This window comes from Pygocentrus nattereri, chromosome 20 (genome assembly GCF_015220715.1).
Source record: "Pygocentrus nattereri isolate fPygNat1 chromosome 20, fPygNat1.pri, whole genome shotgun sequence".
Classification (NCBI taxonomy): domain Eukaryota; kingdom Metazoa; phylum Chordata; class Actinopteri; order Characiformes; family Serrasalmidae; genus Pygocentrus; species Pygocentrus nattereri.
This window is the reverse complement of record NC_051230.1, coordinates 21,193,298-21,213,653: the sequence shown is the minus strand read 5'-3', so window position 1 is coordinate 21,213,653 and position 20,356 is coordinate 21,193,298. Positions and strand designations below refer to the sequence as shown.

General features: G+C 38.1%; 1 protein-coding gene across 2 annotated transcripts in view; it reads left to right on the top strand.

The window, feature by feature from the left end:
- The window catches only part of prkg2 (protein kinase cGMP-dependent 2), a 39,254-nt gene that overhangs the window by 4,594 nt on the left and 14,304 nt on the right, over nucleotides 1–20,356 (top strand). For both annotated transcript variants that reach the window (XM_017705129.2, XM_017705128.2), the window contains exons 2-10: nucleotides 3,290–3,789; nucleotides 5,882–6,048; nucleotides 7,168–7,281; nucleotides 9,723–9,828; nucleotides 10,843–10,906; nucleotides 14,543–14,620; nucleotides 18,604–18,698; nucleotides 19,070–19,138; nucleotides 19,242–19,340. In XM_017705129.2, the coding sequence (XP_017560618.1) occupies nucleotides 3,308–3,789; nucleotides 5,882–6,048; nucleotides 7,168–7,281; nucleotides 9,723–9,828; nucleotides 10,843–10,906; nucleotides 14,543–14,620; nucleotides 18,604–18,698; nucleotides 19,070–19,138; nucleotides 19,242–19,340 (1,274 nt within the window). In that variant the 5' untranslated portion in view covers nucleotides 3,290–3,307. The remainder of the gene's footprint in view (nucleotides 1–3,289; nucleotides 3,790–5,881; nucleotides 6,049–7,167; nucleotides 7,282–9,722; nucleotides 9,829–10,842; nucleotides 10,907–14,542; nucleotides 14,621–18,603; nucleotides 18,699–19,069; nucleotides 19,139–19,241; nucleotides 19,341–20,356) is intronic.

The following is a 20,356-nucleotide window of genomic DNA, read 5'->3' as shown; positions in this document are numbered from 1 at the left end:
GCTCCTGACTGGCCAGTGCTTTATAGTAGAGGATTTTATATTCCAGATGTGTAGAGTTTTTTTTGAATATTTAATGAAAGTGGATATTGTCCTAGTCAGTGTCTTTTTACCCACATAGAGGATGTTTTGTGCAGGATGTGTGTCCAGTTTCAACTGGACGTTTGTACCAATTTGTAAAATCATGTACATCTGTCATATATTTCATCTCTCTCTCTGTCTCTCTGTCCCTCTTTCTACCACTTCTCTTCACATTTGCAGGATTAATTATTCATTAAAAGACAGATAAAAAGGTCTTTTAGTAGACTAAATAATTTTGGGCCTCCTGATCTCATTTAAATTTTTCTCTGTCTGTCTGTCTGTGTCACTCTCTCTATCTCTCTCTCTCTCTCTCTCTCTCTCTCTCTCTCTCCCCCCCCCCTCCCTATCTCTACAACTTCTCTTCGCATTTGGGAGATTATTCATTAATAGACAGATAAAAGGGTCTTCTAACCTTTGCCATCAAACAGAGCTGTGGTACATAGGGTGCAAATGCCAACACCATATCAGAAATGGATAAAAAAGCACACCCACGCATTATCATATAAACGATGATCTGAAATGCCAGCTTTTCTGCTGTAATTTCTGTGTGAACTATAATTTCTGTGTTAGCTTTAAGGGTCAACATGTTGATGTTATGTGAGCCAGCTGTGTCTCAATCTGGGGACTATGTGTATTTTTGTATCATACACATACATGTATACTATGTACTTCACCTTCTACTTTCTCTGTACAGTAGGATCTACTGATTCTGTACAGTCATTTCAGTCATTTTGCATTAAATGGAACTGATTTAATCCGGCTGTGCCTCATTCATGTCATGGCTAAATATACACCATACAAACAACCAGTGTTAAAGGAGACCTATTTTAGTCCCTTTAAAGCAATAAGACATTAATTCAGTCCTTGTATGGAGTCCTTTACTCCTTTCATTTATTCTATTATTATGCCATGAACAGACCAACTTCTAAGTGTTGTTATATATTAAAGAGGAATTCTACTGACTGTTCAAAATTTCTGGTTGAGGTAGAAACAAAGTCATTCAGAGTGGTCTGATGTGAAATGGTTCTTTGTAGAGAAACTTACCGACTCATATTACTTTACAGTGGTCATGATGGGAAGCAGGGCTCAAAATGTGTACAATACAAATTTAGCCATTTTATTTACTGTATAACCCAAAAATGAACCTACACAAATCTTCTGAGTTTTTGTATGAAATGTCGATTATGGTAACATAGTGGTCAATCTGAAAAATTAGGTTTTCTTTGGAGACTATTTTGCCTTAGAACACCCTTCTTAAACATCCTAGAACATCTACAATATCCTTCCATCGCAAGTACATTAAAATAAACCAATTAAAATACATTTTAGACCAAAACTTTATAAATAACACTACTGTAAAACAATGTCTCAAGCATCTGGCATTGTATTTATAATAATTTCTTATACAACCCCTTTTCCAAAAAGTTGGGATGCTGTGCAAAATGTAATAAAAAACAAAATACAATGATGTGCAAATCAATAATGTATGAAACTGAGTATAGTACAAAGACAACATATCAAATGTTGAACCTGAGACATTCGTTTTTGAAAAACATGCCCATTTTTAATTTCATGCCAGCAATACATTAAAAAATTTTTTGGGATGGGGCATGTTTACACCGTGCCGTACACCGGTATTGCATCTGTTCTTTTAACAACACTCTGTAAGCATTTGAGAACTGAGGAGACGAACTGCTGTAGTTTAGAAACTGTGTGCTGATAACAAGCCAAATGGTCCCTCTTTTCTTTAGCCTGGAGGATGCAGTATCCATGATTTCCAAAAAGACTTTTGCTTTGTTGGACCACAGGACACTTCTCCACTTCATCTCATTGCATTTTTGTATGGTAGAGTTCTGCCTTGCATTTGTGAATGCAGAGATGAACTGTGTTCACAGAGAGTGGTTTTCAGAAGTGTTCCTGAGCTCATACAATGATTTCCACTACTGAATTATGTCTGTTTGTAATGCAATGTTGCTTGATGGCCCGAAGATCACAGCAACCCAGAATGACTTTTTTGGCCTTGTTCTTTGAATTCAGATATTTCTCTGGTTTCTCTGAATCTTTAAATAATATGTTGTACCATAGATCATGAAATCCCCAAATTCTTTGAGAGTTTACATTGAGAAACATTATTCTTGAATTGTTGCACTATTTTTCTATGCAGTCTTTCACAGAGTGAAACTTCTGTAATACTCAGCCTCTCTGGGATGCTCTTTTATACCCAATCGTGTTACTGACCTGTTGCCAATTATCCTAATCAGTTGTGTCTTTTGTGGCCCCTGTCAAAACCTTTTTGAAACTTGTTGATGGCATCAAATTCAGAATGGCCGCATATTTAGAAAAACAATACTAATATGTTGTTTTTACTATTTTAAATTAGATATAGGGTTTAATTGATTTGCACATCATTGCATTGTGTTTTCATTTAAATTTTGCAAATTGTCCCAACATTTTTGGAACCAGGCTTGTAAGAATTTTCTGTGAGGGAGCTTATAGGGGTGGACATCTGGTTCCCATTAGGACTACTGTGAACATTTCTGATTCAAGGTTTTGCTCTATTTAAGCTTTTCACACCAAACCAAATCATGAATTTGTTGACATGTTAATAAAGTAACATCTGCTATTAATTGTTTCAGTATTGGGTTAGAGTAGGGGGTGTGGCCATTCAGCAGTAGTGGATGGCTCACCTCTGGTTGCTGCAGAACACAGTGTAGAGAGAACATACTTTGACTTTTAAAGCTTGTTTATGTTAAAAGACAAGATGCAATCACTGAGCGTGTTCCAGCCAAACACTGGTGGAAGAGAACATCAAATTGCATTGGGAATAGTGAACAATGGTTCACTTCACTTCACAGAAAGCTAAGGAAATTTTTCCCATCAGACCATGCATATTGAAGATATGTGTTTGGTTGTGATTCTATAGGACCTTCCAAATGAAGGTCTTATTATTTATATTAATTATTTATCAACGTCCTTTAACCGTTATCCTGTCAAAAGTGTAGGGAACATAACAGTACTGCTTAGGGGAGTGTACTGTACTGTGGAGTGGAATGCTAATACTTTTTGCACTAGAATTGGCTAGGACACTATGGATATACATGAAAAAAATGCTGTTTTTCAAGCATAATTATGCATGTTTAATTTTATGCACTACGATTTGTCTGTGTTGTAAACATTGTCTGTGTTGTACTCTTTGCTTTTATTGCTGTAGTTCTCACTTACCACCAAAATGGGAAACGGCTCAGTCAAACTGAATCCCTTCATGCACGTCAACGGCTCAGCCAAATCCAAGGTCAATGCAGAATCCAATGGTGGTTCTCAGATTCTTAGGATGAAGGTGGAGGAGCTGGAGTCCCAGCTGAAGAAGAAGGATGAAGAATTGAATGCCCAGCAACTCCAGATCAAACAGCTGGAGGAGCAGCTAGCCCAGCAGAACCAAACTATCACTGACATCTCAGATGCTTTGAGGAACAAGTGTCTCCAACTCAGCAAACTTCAGGAAGCATTGAAAAATCCAGGAGATTTGGAGCTCTTGTCTTCGCCCACAAAGGCCAAGTTCAGTCAGCGTCTTAGCGGCCTGTTGCGAGAGACCCTCAACAAGAGGAAAGGAGCTAAAGCTGGAGTGTCTGCAGAACCTTCCTCCAGGACATATGATTCAAGCAGCATGCCCAAGTTCTACTTCGAGAGTGCAAGAGTCTGGAAAGAACCAAGGTTAGAAGCCTGGTGGAATATCTTAATATCTAAAAAAATGTCTGTTTTTGTATGCTACACTGAAATGTCTTGCTTAGGCTGTTCAAGGAGAATTTCACTCACTTCTCAAAATGTCTGAATAATTCGGCAGAATCATTCATAGCTATTTGATGTGAAATCATGCATCATGTAGATACATTGACCAGCCACTCCTTGTATCTGTGCTGTTTGTCCGTTGTATCAGGTTCATTTACTATATAGGAGCACTATATTCAGACTGTTATCTGTCCTATTCTCAGTCCAGCAGTGACACAGGGGTGTTTAAAAACTCCAGTAGCACTGCTGTGTCTGGTCCACTTATACCAGCGCAACACACACTGACACCACTATGTTAGTGTCACTACAGTGATGAGAATTATCCACCTCTCAAATAATACCTAAAACACTACTGGTATCAGGTAACGTTTCATGTCATAACATTTTGTGAGGATGCATTAAGCACTTTAATTGTGAAATATTTTGAAGATCTCCTGTAGATGCTGACTGTCGTTACATTCAACTAAATGCCTATTAAGTTCACTATTAAGTAACCCTAACTTTTACCCTAGTTCTGTTCCTAACCCAAAGTTTTTACCAGGTAGTTTGAGGTAGTTTTTACCAGGTAGTTAGTATCTACAAATGTTCACATGTAGATAACCTACATGGGGCCATCAAAATAAACTGAATACAACTGAGAAAAAAATCCCACTGACTGCTTATAAATAAAGTGCTTGTAAATCAAGTCTGTTATCTTCTTTTGTACATTCTTAATTAGGATGTACCATTCACATGGTAATCTCCTCAGAGACCATGTTGTGTAAGCTCTCATTATAGCAGGTCACTTTTGTTGGCCAATGTTCGGCCTATGAGACACCATTAGGAGATTCATTATCTATTCTCTGAGCCGTTATAGACAATTGAACGACTGGTCCATTTGAAAACAGAAAAAAAGAGTCTGAAGAACTGCTTAATTGGTCTTGAATAATTTGAAAATAAAACAACCACCACCACCCAAAGGGCAATAATTGGCCAGCTGTCTTAATTTAACCCAAGACCCAGACTGAGAATAATACTGTACAGAAAACATAATTTCAGGTTTTTATAGCCCTGATAATTTATTTCAGTAGCGACCTGTGACTATTAGGGCTAGGCCGGCAGTTTGTGATAAAATATGGTAAAAAAAAACATTTTATAATTGATTTGAAGCTGGACATATTGACATATTTCACATTGTATGTTTCAGTTTTACAGTGAATTTTTCAGCAAAGAACCCTGGCCTTCCATTTCTAACAACTGACTAAAATACATCTGTGAGGCTATTGCTCCAATTTCAGGCCTTTCAGGAGGCCTAGAGTGGTATTTTTCTTACCCAGTAGGCCCCACCCATTGTAATTCAAAACGATTTCCAGCTCTACGGAATAACTGACGTTTAGGGGCAGGAACATGCCTGAAACTCTCCTTCATCCAATCTAACGCCCTATAAATTCACATCCTTACCCTTCATTTTCCATGACAAAGTAATGGAAAATGTGATGGGACAAACATTTTCAGTGTCCCCATCACCACCCCATCTCCTCCCTGTTCCTCAGTCATATGACAGTCTCACCACAGTTACAAGTGGGGGTCTACCTACAGGCAGAAGCCACCCAGAGCTTCTGTCCAAGTTTTCAGTGTTCTCTTCCCTCCCTTAATCCATCTTCCCTCACACTACTGTCACATGTTAAAGGCACCATCTGAACTAGAACTAATTCAATTATTTTCTGTTGGGCAGTTCAAGAATTTAACCCTTTTATTTCCAACCAAAGCTTAATGAAGAGTAGAACTACAATACTTTCAGAGTTCAAGAACAACTAAAGATTCTGTTATCGTCGCAGAAATCTGTAGGCCTTCTCTGAAGACCTATAAGTCTCTGAAGATTCCTCGCTTTTTCATTAAGTGCATTCGCTAATGAGACCATAAACTCATTCTGACAGATTGAGCATCATGTTCAAATTTTACAAGACATTCCTATTTGCAGTGCATGATATAAAGCCAAGATCTAGTCTTTAATCATGATGAATGTGTGATCTGACAGTGTGAAGAAGCTCCTAACGGATGCCTTGAATAAAAATCGGTATCTGAAGAGACTGGAAGGACAGCAGCTCAAAGACATGGTGGAGTGTATGTATGAGCGAACCTACCAGCAGGGAGAGTTTGTCATCAAGCAAGGCGAGCCAGGGAACCACCTCTTTGTGCTGGCTGGTAAGAATAAAATAATCTTCTATAAAATGCTTTCGGTATTAAAATACTTTTCATTGTTAGCTAAAGGGACAAGTTTTCCAGAAGTTAAACTTGGTTTTCCTTACCCCAGTTCTATCAGCTGATGTATCAACAATCAGCCAAGAGGCTGTCCAAATGTAAAATGCTGTTTTTCTTTAGTTTAGACAGGAGCTATGAGGATAGTGCAGCTAATAACTAATGGAAGCTTAAAGCCTACCAACTAGCCTTGTGCAAATAGCATGCTTAAATCATCACACACATGCCTCCAACCACATGAAGTTGTTAAGTAATATCAAAAAGACTTACTTAAATAGTTTCTGACACAATATGACAAAAGCTGGCTTCCACAGAAAGCACATAAACAAGTCTTAAACATTTAGGCATGCAGTTTGCCCAATGCTAACTGGTCTACTATAAGCTTCCATTGCTAGTTACATTAGCTTCATAGCCCCAGTGTAAAACTAAAGAAGCAAACTTCAGACACCAAACATGACCACGTTCAGGGTATTGGGAACATTGTGTAGACGTGTATTATTCCTTTCATATTTGTTATTGTTTGAAGAGACACTCCAAAATGATAAATATAACAATCGTTACGTGTTGTAAACATGCTAACTAGCAGTGCTGCATCCAGAGTGAGATTTTCCAGTTTAAAGACTAGGAAATCCCTCTTCTGACAATGTATTTTGAAAGCGGGAGAAACTTTTGAAAATCTAGAACTTTGGGAGGATTTTTTAAGGTGGGCTGTTTTGTTTGACAGCTGAGGTAAACATTAACATTAATGCTAGCTTGGCTGTATTTATTAGTCTATAGATCAGAGGCTGTGCTAGCAGACAGTTTGGTTGACAGCAGATGAATCCCCAACTGTATGACGTATTTGTGTTAGGCAAACATGATATAAACAAAAATGATATAAAATTATGAATTCTGTGAAGCTGATAAGCTGATTGAGGGAAGCAGTGCTGCTGTGTAGAATATGTACAACACATTCAACATATAAACGTCATGTTAAACTATATTTTTAGGTCTGAATGCCCTTTTAAGTGTGCAGTATGCCAAGTTATTCTGAATTTTGAGTAATATTGTTTTTTTAACTGACAGATGGTAACCTAGATGTCTATCAGAACAACAAACTGCTAACTTCCATCGCAGTCTGGACAACATTTGGTGAATTAGCCATTTTATATAACTGTACCAGGACTGCGTCAGTCAAAGGTAAAGTATTTCAACACTGTTCGTAATGGGACTTAAGCATAAATAGAATAAGTTATCAAAGAAAAAAATCCCTTGTCATGAATATGAAATCAGACATTAAAAATTGAACATGAGCAAGGATATAAACAGAGGTTGATACAGTGAATTATGCAAATATTCACCCAACTTCAGGTGGGATGGTGGAGAGGTACAGTTTGTCCTAAGCTCAGTATTCTGTTTGAATAACACCAGTTCACTGGTGTGTTATCTAAACATGGTGAGCTCAGACTTGGAGAATATTTCACATTTAGACATCCAAACCCACTGTTGCCCACGGCCATCAAACACAGAAAAGGAGGAAAGACTGGAACACCTTGTACACTCCTGATTTCCTTTGCAGCGCAAAGCTTTTGGACACATCAGCGATTTAGTTTGTTTTGGCCTAAAGCACTTTCTCCAATCAAATAACCCTAATGATGTCAGATATTTACAAAAGGACTCTAAGCAGGATCCTATTCATAAACTGCAATGTAAACTCGGAAAGAACACTGACCACATGTGAACCCATAGCCTTGCCAAACTGACACATCAAGACTAGATAACATTTCAAATAATTCATAATAATGTTTATTCCATATAGAGATGGTGGACAAATTAACAAATTAAAAAAAGAACATGAATAAATGAATGGAGAGACATAATCAGAAACTTGAGCAGGTGCTTCCAGACAGATGTACCGAATGAAGCAGTTATGCAATAATATCTTACCATGCTCTGTGGCAGGTGCACAGCTTAGCCATAACATTAAAACCACCTCCTTGTGTCCACACTTACTTGTTAGCCCCCTTTTACCCTGTTCTTTAATGCTCAGGGCCCCCACTGGAGCACCACAGAACAGGTGTTATTTGGGTGGTGGATAATTCTCAGCACTACAGTGACACTGATGTGGTGGTGGTGTGTTAATTTGTTTTGTGCTGAGATGAGTGGATCAGACACAGCAGTGCTGCTGGAGTTTTTAAACACTGTGTCCAATGATCCACTCTATTAGACACTCCTACCTTATTGGTCCACCTTGTAGATGTAAAGTCAGAGACAGTAACTCTGTTGCTGCACAGTTTTTGTTGGTCATCCTCTAGTTCTTCCTCAGTGGTCACAAGATGCTACAGGCCAGATATTTTGGTTGAGAATAGTCCACCAACCAAAAAAACTCCAACAGCACTGCTGTCTCTGATCCACTCATACCAGCGCAACACACACACTAACACACCACCATGCCAGTATCACTGCAGTGCTGAAGAGCAGCTGTTCTGGTGACTGAGTATATCAATACAGGACGTGATCAGACTGTGAGCAAGAACAGTCCAACTACTACTGCATAGAGAGTGATATAATAATATAGTTATTGTATTAATTGTTACCTTATTACAAAAACAGTTGCACATATGAGAGTTCAGTGGTGCAAAAAACACTGATCTACAGAGATGTGGAAAAAACATCGTCCTTCACCATGTTCTGCAAGTGGGTGGGCACATGTGTGATGTGTACAGGCCTGAATGCTTGACCCCTACGGTGAGGAGGCCTGGTTGCACTGTTATGCTGTGGGGACAGTTTTGGTCCACTTGTTCCCTTAGAAGGAAGAGTCACTGCAAATCAGTGGGAGTGGTCTCTACTAGGATGAAACTGACCCCATCTACAGGGCAGAATGAGTCACTGAATTGTTTAATAAGTATCAAGATGATCTCAAATCTCAACCTGTTTGAACATTTATAAGACATTTTAGACCAATGTATTAGACAGCGCTCTCCACCATCATCATCAAAACACCCACTGAGGGAATATCTTTAGGCAGAATGGTTTTCTGTTGCTCTAGTAAGGCCTCAGAGACTTGTAGAATCCAAACAAATGTGAATTGAAGCTGTTCTGTTGGCTTGTGGTGACCACCTTTCTAAAATACTTAATTCTGGATTTTCCTTTCGTTCATGATTTTACTGTCAAGTGGTTGCACACAAAGAAAAAATGTTACACTAACACAATTGCTTTAAGTTTACTTGTTTTAGCAAATAATATGTTCATGTAATACATTTTGTTAATGTGCATTCACTTGATACCCTTTATCAGTTACACTTTCAATTCAAAGCACCCAGTCTGCTGCTAAGCTATTACTACATTTTGCCAGAATGCTGTCTAGCCAGTTAACAAGAGAAATTATATTTCTCAGATAGACTCAGTTCAAACCAAGAAGAATAATACTTTAACTATATGTTGTAACTTTTTATCTTGACCACAGTTATTCAGTCCTATAAGTCGTAAAATGTAACCACTTCCCAAGCACCCTATTGGAAACAGCTGTTTCCTGGTAACTGGTTCACTGCAAGTTAATCTTGTCTCATGCAGTGAGGCAGAGGTCAAGCCCTGACAGCGCACTGGCATTTCCCCTTACCTGCTGTTTTTTGTGGTTGCAGCGGCCAGCAATGTCAGAACCTGGGTCCTCGACCGAGAGGTGTTTCACAACGTCATGCGAATGACTGCTGAGGCACGGCATGAGCAGCATCGCAGCTTCCTCAGAAGGTGATCCAACCAACATATCGGCCCCCCACAGTCCATGCTAGCATCAAGTAACAGTACCTGCTACCGTGACCGTCAAAGAGAGATTTTCTCAGCTATGAGTACATACGATGGAAGATGAATAGATATGAGCAAGAAAAGCGTAGCTTTAAATTTTCTAGGTTGAAGATGCAAGCTGACCTAGAGATGTGGTTTCCAGTCCTAGTCCTGGATACTTTATCAATTTCTTGGTCTAACACACCTGATCCAACTAATTAACTCTAATCTGTTTCTGAGTTAAGATTAGGACTGGGCAATATGATGATATTTATTATTATCATGATAAATTATGTCACATTACATCACAATATGCTTTTCTGAATGTATGGTGGATATCATCAGTAAAGAATACTGACCAGACTGCATGCTTGATTACAAAGAGAGCATAATTAGTCCTGTTTAATTGAATTTGGTGCAGCACAATTTACTTCAGTCTATTTTGCACTTATGTTTTTTGTGATATCCCAAGAACGAACTCATTTAGATATATCCACCTCATTTACATATATCCACCCAGCGTACAGCAATTTAGATCCACCCACTTATGTTGAAGTTATAAGGTACAATACAGGACAGCCAAATATACCTTTACAGGTCATTTACACACATATGTGCCTTTATATTTAAGAATGGGTGTGTTGTAGCAGGAAAACCACTACACTAAGTGGGACAAGGATATTCCAGGAGCAGGATAAGGAGCCACTGGTCTAAAAGTATTCTTGAAATGACCTACTTGACCCTATATATACAATTTAGATAGAAAACATGACTGGAACCCAGTGGACTGATTTCATCTGAAGGCTAACCTAGTGATGTTAATAGGAAAACATAAACCACTGAGATAATCTAATTTAAGCTGAAATAAACACAAGTGTTCTTTATTACCTCTGTACCACATATCGTCACAGAAAGATCTCTATCATGTTTTAAAGATGCCTGGCAATCATTGATTTCCTCTCTTCCCTTTTTGAATTCCAGTGTTTCCCTTTTGGCCAATCTACCAGAGGACAAGCTGACAAAGATTGTTGACTGCTTGGAGGTGGTAAGTAAAGATCCTATCTCTTCATAGTTGATTACATATCCTATTGAACACCAAGCCAGAAAACTGTTACACCCACCATCAATAATCCTTTTGTTAGACAGGGCAGATATTCCGTCTGTCATCTCCTGGCCCAGTAGATTGTTATCATAATTATTTGACATTGTTGCCGTAATTATTTAACTAAGGCCAAGTAAAATGTTCCTGATTTGGAGGTTGAGGGTGGAAGTTGGGGGTAGTGGGGGCTGTGATTTGTTAAAGATGTGTGTGACAGCCAATTCAAGCTGCTGACTGATTTATTCCATGGCTCTCCAAGGGGCCAAAAGCAAGTTTTTCTAAAAGAGTGTGGGCTTTGTCAGCTTTGTGTCAAATAACCCTCCTCACATTCCCCACCTTCTGAAAAAACTTCAAGGACATTCCTCTCGATTGTCAGTCCCCAGGGTTGAATGGGAGAATTCTGTTATTCAATCATTCCGATGGAGTTGATTATATTCCCTCCCGAGGGATTGGGAAGCAATGTAATTCAATAGTGGCACAGATGTTTCGGACTGCAAAATGCAGATAATGTGGAGCTCTATCATTAAACAGTGAGGAATGGAATGTGGTGAGGGAGTCTTCGAGTGGACAAATGTTTTGGAGTTCCTGCTGTAAAGAGGTCCAGGGCTCGCCTGGAGAACTTCTCAGATGAAACAACAGCAGAGTCCAGCCGGGAGGACGCATGGCTGGGTTGTGGATATGTTGATAGCAATCACGCTTATCTACAGAGAATGGCCAGAACTAATGTTTCTTTCTGCAACTTCCAAGAATCTGCAACTGGTGCTCAACAAAAATATGCTGAAGACATCACACATGGTCACAGTTTGAAGGTTGTCCTTCACAGTTGTTGAAGTTTTGTTTGTGGTAATAATGGATGCGAAATGTACAGTATAAGATAAGATAAGATAATAAATAGATAATAAAGACTTTTGTTATCCCACTGGGGAAATTTGCATTGTTACAGCAGAATACACAGTAAGCAGATAAAGAGCAGTAAGTAGACAAAGATGTGCATCATACAAAATACAAAATATAAGATATACTATAGAAATAAATAAACAAGGTGTCTGTTAGCAGAAAAATATAAAAAATAAAAATAGAATTAAGAAACCATACAATATATATATATATATATATATATATATATATATATATATATATATATATATATATAAACAGTATATACAATATAGGCTAAAGGTATGGAAGCAAGTAGTGATTAAACTTTCAGAACTATTTTATACTTACAGTGATGCACAAAAGCCCACCATTAATTTTATCAGTTACAGTCAAAACAGCCATTAAGAACAAGATATTTATTTTTTAGACATTTCAGGGGAAAGTCAAAAAGAAAGTGAAAAAAATTATTTTTCTAAAACTGCAGAGAAAATATGAGTAATAATAGCTGTGTTAAATCACCAACACTGTCACCATCAGATAAGCAGTATTTAAAGCTTTCATCTTTGAGAGGGGGGAGAAAATCAAACTTGAATCTTGATTCAGATCTGAAGAAATCCACTTTTCATCCCTCCACTGTGCTGGTATGGGTGGACACACTCAGTACTCAGTAAGTACTGAAGAATATGATAAATTTTTTTTTCATTTTTATGTACCATTGAAACAGAAACAGAAGCTGCCCTTTATATTGTGTGAAAATGTCATCATGAATGGACCAACAGAAATGCTCCAGAATTGCTTGAAATAGAATCTTTTTACATTAACTTACATTATAGGTAAAGAATGTTTTTGCCCTCTACTGAAAACTTGCCATTGTGGAGATGCTTGTTTTTCTTTGGACAGTGATGATGTTTTCTGTATGCTAAAAATTGATAACTTCATGGCCATTTTTAGTGGAAATTACATAAAAGAAGAATGTTCTCTGACTTTTGTACAGTACTGTAACAGCAGGTTCAATTACATCTAGTTTGAATGAATAATTCCGTAATATTCCATTGGTTCGTAGTGATGTACTTTTATTCTAACGCATTATTTTAAGAGCACATTCTTACTGTATATTGAGCCTTCAGAAGCTTTAGAAGGGGACAGTGAGTCGGATCTGATTAGAGATGAACTAATGTAGAATTAGCTAGTTGGACAGTGTTGCTGCAAGTAGTCATGTTACCCTTTTGTAAGCATAATTTATGAAATACCTAAAGTACATAATATAGTATATAATGTACATTAATTGTGGAACATACATTCATTCTCTATTTGTTAACAGTTGCCATGAGATGGTAAAATGATTGCTATTAATTGAATTGAAATATTGATGAATCATATATTAATATAACATGCAATGTAACAGGCAATCTGAGAAAATTATACATGAATCATGTACCATTATAATACAGGCAAAATAAACTAATAAATAATATATTTGTGACTGTGTTAGCTTAACCATTTCCAGACCTCTCCTCGAGGAACTCTAGTACTTACAGTTACCATTAAATACCTTCTTCATCTAATTAATCTTTCATTACATTTAATCAGCCGTGTTGCTGACGGAATTGAACAAATCCACACAAGGTCAGGAGTTCAGCCAGAAGTCAAGAACCAAACTGGTTGTAACCAGGCTGTATTCTTTAAAAAAAAAAGGCCTTCTAAACAAGTATCCTTCTAAACAAGGCATCAGTAACATTTTTGGAAAAAAAAGTTGTTATATTTTTCTGTGTGTTTATTTGTGTCTATTCTATTTTTTATGGTGTTTTTTTTACCAGGATAATTGCATTTATATTCAAGATAAATAGTTTTAAACAATTTTCTTTTTGACTTTTTGCACAGTTAGTGACTGATCACTAATGTACACTGGCTGTGATTTACATTTTGCATAAAATGTCTGTTAGTTGTAACCATTCCCACTCTTGTGTACTCTTCCACTGGTGGATTACAGGACCTATGAGGTAATGGTTAAGTGTAGATGACATCATCAGCTGAGACTGACTGGAAAGTAGCTGACTGAAATGATGTCTTTCAATCTGGCATTGGTGTACTTGGCTAATAAATATGTTACGCGTGTACTTTCTAAGTGAAAATAAGTATACATCCTCTACTGGGAACAAACATAAATATGGGATTTTTTCAAATTTTACAATTGTGCACAATGCCTATTGATATTGCTTTTAACATATTCAATTCAATTCAATTCAAGTTTATTTGTATAGCGCTTTTTACAATGATGTTGTCACAAAGCAGCTTTACAGAACTTTGAAAACATACAGTTATAACAATATATAACATATATTGGAAAAAAAAGAAATAAAACACAAAATATGAAATGTGCCATAACTTTCACACAAACCACATTTTATTTTTTATTTCTTTCCAGTTCATGAAATGTAGCAAACAAACTGTAATTATGCATTAATTTGTGCAGAAATGTGTTCTTAGTAGAGAATGTATACTTATGACATGCGACTGTACTTAGAGCCAACTTCTCGAACCTTAATGGCTATCAGAGGTAGCTGTGCAGTACAAAGCTTCCTATAGTACTTCTGTGCAGCCTTCCTGTGGTCTCCTTTGGGACGATCTCTACAGGAACAAGTCAGCAGTGACTCAGTGGAAAATCAATAACTAAATGAGATCTTTCTTGTATTTCCTCATTAGGAGTATTATGACAAAGGCGACTATGTCATCCGGGAGGGAGAGGAAGGAAACACTTTCTACATTATTGCCAAAGGAAAGGTAATATCTGCACTGCATGCATTATTTTTTATTGAAGTAATGATGCTCATCAGAGTGTTTTACAGAAGGATTTGAGACCTTAACAGTTTATAATAATTTGAACCATGTTTTATTGCTGATTTGACTGGACCTTTAAGTATATGTTTGCTATGGAGAGTCAGAACTCTATTGTTTAATGAAACAATGTAACCTTGTTATAACATGTAATGAAATACATAATACCTTTAAGTTTTCAATGTAATAACAAAAGCTCATATCTCAGAAATGTTTACAGTAGAAAGAAATGACTTTGTGAACCTTAATGTAAGAATGTTTGTTAAAACTGAAAGAAGTAGCATTACACAAATGACATTACAAAATCCTCTAATATTACCTTCCTCATATCAGTATTACTGTAACAGGAGTTTACTTTGGACCATTTCTATTGGTTCATTCATCTTAAAGTGTTAACATAATGTAAAGAGAAGCATGCTTTTCAAATGGCATAAAAAAGTAAAAATACTGAATAAATGGAGCTAGCAAGGCTTTGCTATGACAATGACACTCAATGCACATATATGTAATGAATTTTGCATGATTCATTATATAGTTTGTTTATATTTCTGTACCCTCTTATAAAAGGGTGCTATATAGTACCCAAAAGAGGTTCTTTTACATTTATCAATGGTGGAACTCTCTTTGATGCTTTGTTGAAACATTTTTCAAAATGTTCTTTACAAAACCATAGATGATAGCTGCTATGGTGCACGGTGCAGAACTGTTTAACCCTACATAGAAACACCTAAGCATTCAAGTGATTCCTTGAGTTGACACGGTTCACTATATATTTTCTAAAAATACCTTTTTAAAGGGTTCCATAGCCTACAATAGCACTGGCCACACCCTTGGAAGTTGCAGTTATCACCAATGATAACAAAGCATGATGTAATTTGTAGAGATACAAATCAGTATTGGCAGATATTCACTTAAAAGACCATTACGTCGGACAAATGTTTAAATTTGAGGATGTGTTTTTTGTACTCTGGAAAAGCAGAATGTTTAGGTGACGCTGGGCTACTGTGCTAAAATATCTACATTTTATTCAAGCTTGATTAAAAAAAAGACAAACCATCCCCCTTTCCACCCTCTTTAGATCTTTTAAGATTTTCTTTCCATCTACAGATTGAAATTTACACACCAAATTGGGCTTGTTTGAAAATGCATGTTGATTTTTGCTGGACATGGCAGCCCTGTCAGCTGCAGAGAATGATGATAAACACTTTTATCTGTATGAAGAAATACCAAATGCCAGTATAAGATGACATATCTGATAAGGATTATTCCTACTCAACCCCCTCCCACCATCCCCCTTAAATTTGACCTCTGATAACCCTCTATAAATAGGTTTTCTGTTTCTTTTAATGCTAATCTAGGCAGATATAGTCCCAATTTCTATATTTTATAAATGTTTTTGTCTTGCATTGGCAAATATGTTCACAAAAATATCAGTTATCAGCATCGGCCCACAATTCCCTTGTCAGTACATTTCTGATTTGATATAAATGATTCCTCATAGCTGATTAAATCAAGCAGAGGATTTTGTAAATATGCAGATTCCAAACTTTAAATCAATACCTCATTTGTGTTTAAAATTAGAAGAGTAAATATTTTTATTATTTAAGTTTGAAAAACAGTTATTGATCCGATGTCCCAGTACTGGGTTGATATCAATTGAAAATGTTGGATTGGCTAGGAAAGACAAAAGACTAAATGTGATCCAGTCCTGTTACAAATCTATATGCACACACTCACATTATAATAACAACCTACTTTTAGATGCTCGTCGTATGTGAAGTGTTTCATTTAAAAACAGCTCATTTTTAACAGAACATTTCAGATCATATCAGTACCAGAAAAAAACAAGTGATATTGTGCCTCAACAGGAACTTGCGTTGTTATAATTTCTTGACAATAAAACAGGAAAAAGAACCTATTCACACATGTAAATGAAATTCATTACATAACTAGATAACTTGACTTTTAAGTCATGGGACTCATCCTGGCTCTTGTCTCTGTTCAGCGAAGGCTACAGTATGTATTATTCAGTGTTTATCTTGTCCTCTAAATCCTGCTCCCTGGAAGCTAACCCCCTATTGCTGAAATCAGCTTTCTCTTACCAGGCCCAACAGTTGCTATAAGAGAAAACACACTGATCTGAAGCCCACTGCTATGGACACTTTCCCTCAACACCACTGACCCTCACAGGGGCTGTATAGGAAATGCTTGTCCATTACTGTGGGCGGTAGAGCGTGTTAAGATAAATCAGTAACCTGACACTGCAGGGGTTAAGAGACAGAGGCCTCCGCTGGGAAGTGACAGGAACCGTTTAGCATGAGCTATCCAGGCTCGGATCCCCCATAGGGCCCCCACCGTCGCTGCACCTCTAATTGGGAGAGGGGGAGGACAGATGTTTTTTTCTGAAGGGAGATTTAAGTGGCGGAAATGATGCTTCTCGTCAGCCTGTCGCCACGCTGTCCAAGCTGGTGTGTTGGGAATAAGGCCATTAGTGTTAGCCACCAAAAAACTGGCTATCAGGTCAAGAGGGGCAGCCACGGATCACTTTACAGGAGTGAGGAGGAAGTGGGTGTCCTGTCATGGATGGAACATATCCATTGTATGGAAAAAGATCTAAGGTCTGAGTATGTCATTATATATGTATATATATATATATATATATATATATATATATATATATATATATATATATATATATATAAATATAAATAAAATTAGAATGCAGCCACTGTCCAGTTGCAATTCAGTAAATAACTGGAATCATGTCTTTTAACACTGCTTTTGTGAGTTTTTGAGTTTTTCTTTTTTTAGAAATAGCCCAAAATGCCCCAACTGCTATTGGCCATGTGACTTCTCACTTTAGCTGCTAGGTCAGAGAAGTGATCTTTTTGAAACTAGGAGTAAACTGTAAATCATGAGTAACACTGTCCTATAGGTCTTTAAATTCTCTCTATATGTTCTTTATTAACATTATTATTATTAACATTCCCTTTTGTTTATCCATCCATCCATCCATTTTCTAAGCCGCTTCTCCATCAGGGTCGCGGGGGGGTGCTGGAGCCTATCCCAGCAGTCTTTCGGGCGGAAGGCAGGATACACCCTGGACAGGTCGCCAGTCCATCGCAGGGCAGCCCTTTTGTTTATCCGTCTGAAAAATGATCATTTCCAAGACCAGTTAAATTTTCATGATGGCTTTGACATGTGTCAAGACAGTCTCCTCATGGACACAAATGAATTACAGGGCAGCCAATAGAGACTTAAGCTTCCTTAAAAACAATCAAATCTGAAGTTCAGGTGGTCACGGATACTGAAAGCCTAATTTATTAGCAACTGTCATGAGATCATGAATTTTGATCTCTCGCCGGTGATGCCACAGCCATCCGTGACCAGGAGTCCAAGAGAGCATAACGCTTCACTCTCTCTGAGTGGGTCGGAAGGCCCTTTCTGTCTCCCTCTCTTTCTCTCTCTCTCTCTCTCTCTCTCTCTCTCACATTACTCAGTGTAGGCGTCCATTAGCTGTTGTAGCAGAATTGTCAGATAGCGTTCTCCTTCAGTGAGTGTTGAGCAGTCCAGTGATGTTGCATTAGTGTCAGGCTGAAAAAATGTGGCAGCTTTACAACTCAGAGGAAGCACTTGCCAGCTTTCCCTCTCCCAGCATAACAACAAAGTAAATAACGCTGAATATGAATTGTAAGAGCTCATTTGTTTCTGTCCTTTGGTGTACAGTTTGGGAGATGTTAGCTTTCCTAGTGCTTGTGTTCCTATGGATGTGTTAGATGTCTCATATTGTATTGTTGATTATGCTGTGCAGCCATATTATGAATCATATAGCTGTCACACAGCCTTGTACTGGGCTCTGTCAAAGTTAATGGGTCACCATTTGTGTTACATCAATGATATTATAATCTAACTGATTGTGTGTTGCCCAGATTAAAGTAACCCAAAGCACAAAGGATCACGACCAGCCACAGGTCATCAATACCCTTCAGAAAGGAGATTATTTCGGAGAGAAGGCTCTCATCAGGTAATGCTCTTTAGAACCTTATGGCACATAATACTTTCACATGTTACATCCACAAAATACTTCTTTTTAAAATTGTTTATAATTGTTGAAATGAAAGTCTTATATCTCATTTTTAGTGTACATATGTAGTTGACATACATGAGCTTTATTAAGGAAAACATTACTGCATATTAGCTTATTTTAAGTAATAAAAAACTTTTTGTATACTATAACATAGCTGTTTAAAAAAATAATTTAAAAATTACACAGCGATTTTCATACCAGTGGTCTCAATACACCTTATCAAGGTGATGCATCATTTCAGAGACACTGCAGTGAGGTTTGTATCAGGTTTAAACACATTACGCAATTTTTTTTCCTCTTCTTTGCAGTGATGATGTCCGGTCAGCTAATATAATCGCCGATGAGGATGGTGTAGAGTGCCTTGTGATTGACAGAGAGTAAGAACACACATCATTTTCCCCTTTCAGCAGGACTGCATTCATTATGTAGTGCATATTTGGGCTTTATTGCTTTCCTAATATTCTTTATGTCTCCTTGCAGAACGTTCACTCAGACTGTTGGCACCTTTGATGAATTGAAGAAATATCTTCAAGGTTATGTTGAGACTCTGGCCCGTGATGACAAGAAGAGAAATGCAAAGTGAGTGAAAGATATATGGAAAAAATATTATATGAGGACTGACCAGCCACACTCCTTGTTCCTACACTCATTGTCCATTTTATCAAATCCACTTTTCATATAGGTGCTCTTAGTAGTTCTACCAATTACAGAGTTGTTAGCTCCCTTTAACCTTGTTCTCCAATGTTCAGGACTCCCTGAACCCACCACCAATGGGAGGGGCAGTAGTAGTGGTTTGGTGCTTTGTGGATCGGGCAGTGTCCGAAGGCGTGGGCCTTGACATTCTGATCCTCGGTTGCTGAAACTGGCTTTTGGAACTTGGAACGTTACCTCACTGGCAGGGAAAGAGCCTGAGTTGGTGCGCGAGGTTGAGAGATACCGGCTAGATATAGTCGGGCTCACCTCAACACACAGCTTGGGCTCTGGGTCCAATCTCCTTGAGAGGGGCTGGACTTTATTCTTTTCTGGAGTTGCCCATGGTGAGAGGTGGCGGGCAGGTGTGGGCTTTATCATAGCCCCTCGAATTGGTGCCTGTATGTTGGGGTTTTCTCCGGTGGACGAGAGGGTAGCTTCCCTACGCCTTCGGGTTGGTGAATGGGTCCTGACTGCTGTCTGTGCTTATGCACCGTCCTTGGGAAGGGTTCTTGAAAGTGCTCCTCCTGGAGACTCTATTGTCCTACTGGGGGAATTTAATGCTCACATGGGCAATGACAGTGAGACCTGGAGGGGTGTGATTGGGAGGAATGGCCTCTCTGATCTGAACCTGAGTGGTGTTCAGTTTTTGGACTTCTGTGCAAACCACAGTTTGTCCATCACGAACACCATGTTTGAACACAAGTATGTCCATAAGTGCACATGGCACCAGGACACCCTAGGCTGCAGTTCAATGATTGACTTTGTAGTCGTGTCATCGGACTTGCGTGGACACAAAGAGAGGAGCTGAGCTGTCAACTGATCACCACCTGGTGGTGAGTTGGATCAGGTGGTTGGGGAAGATGCCGGTCAGACCAGGCAAGCCCAAACGTATAGTGAGGGTT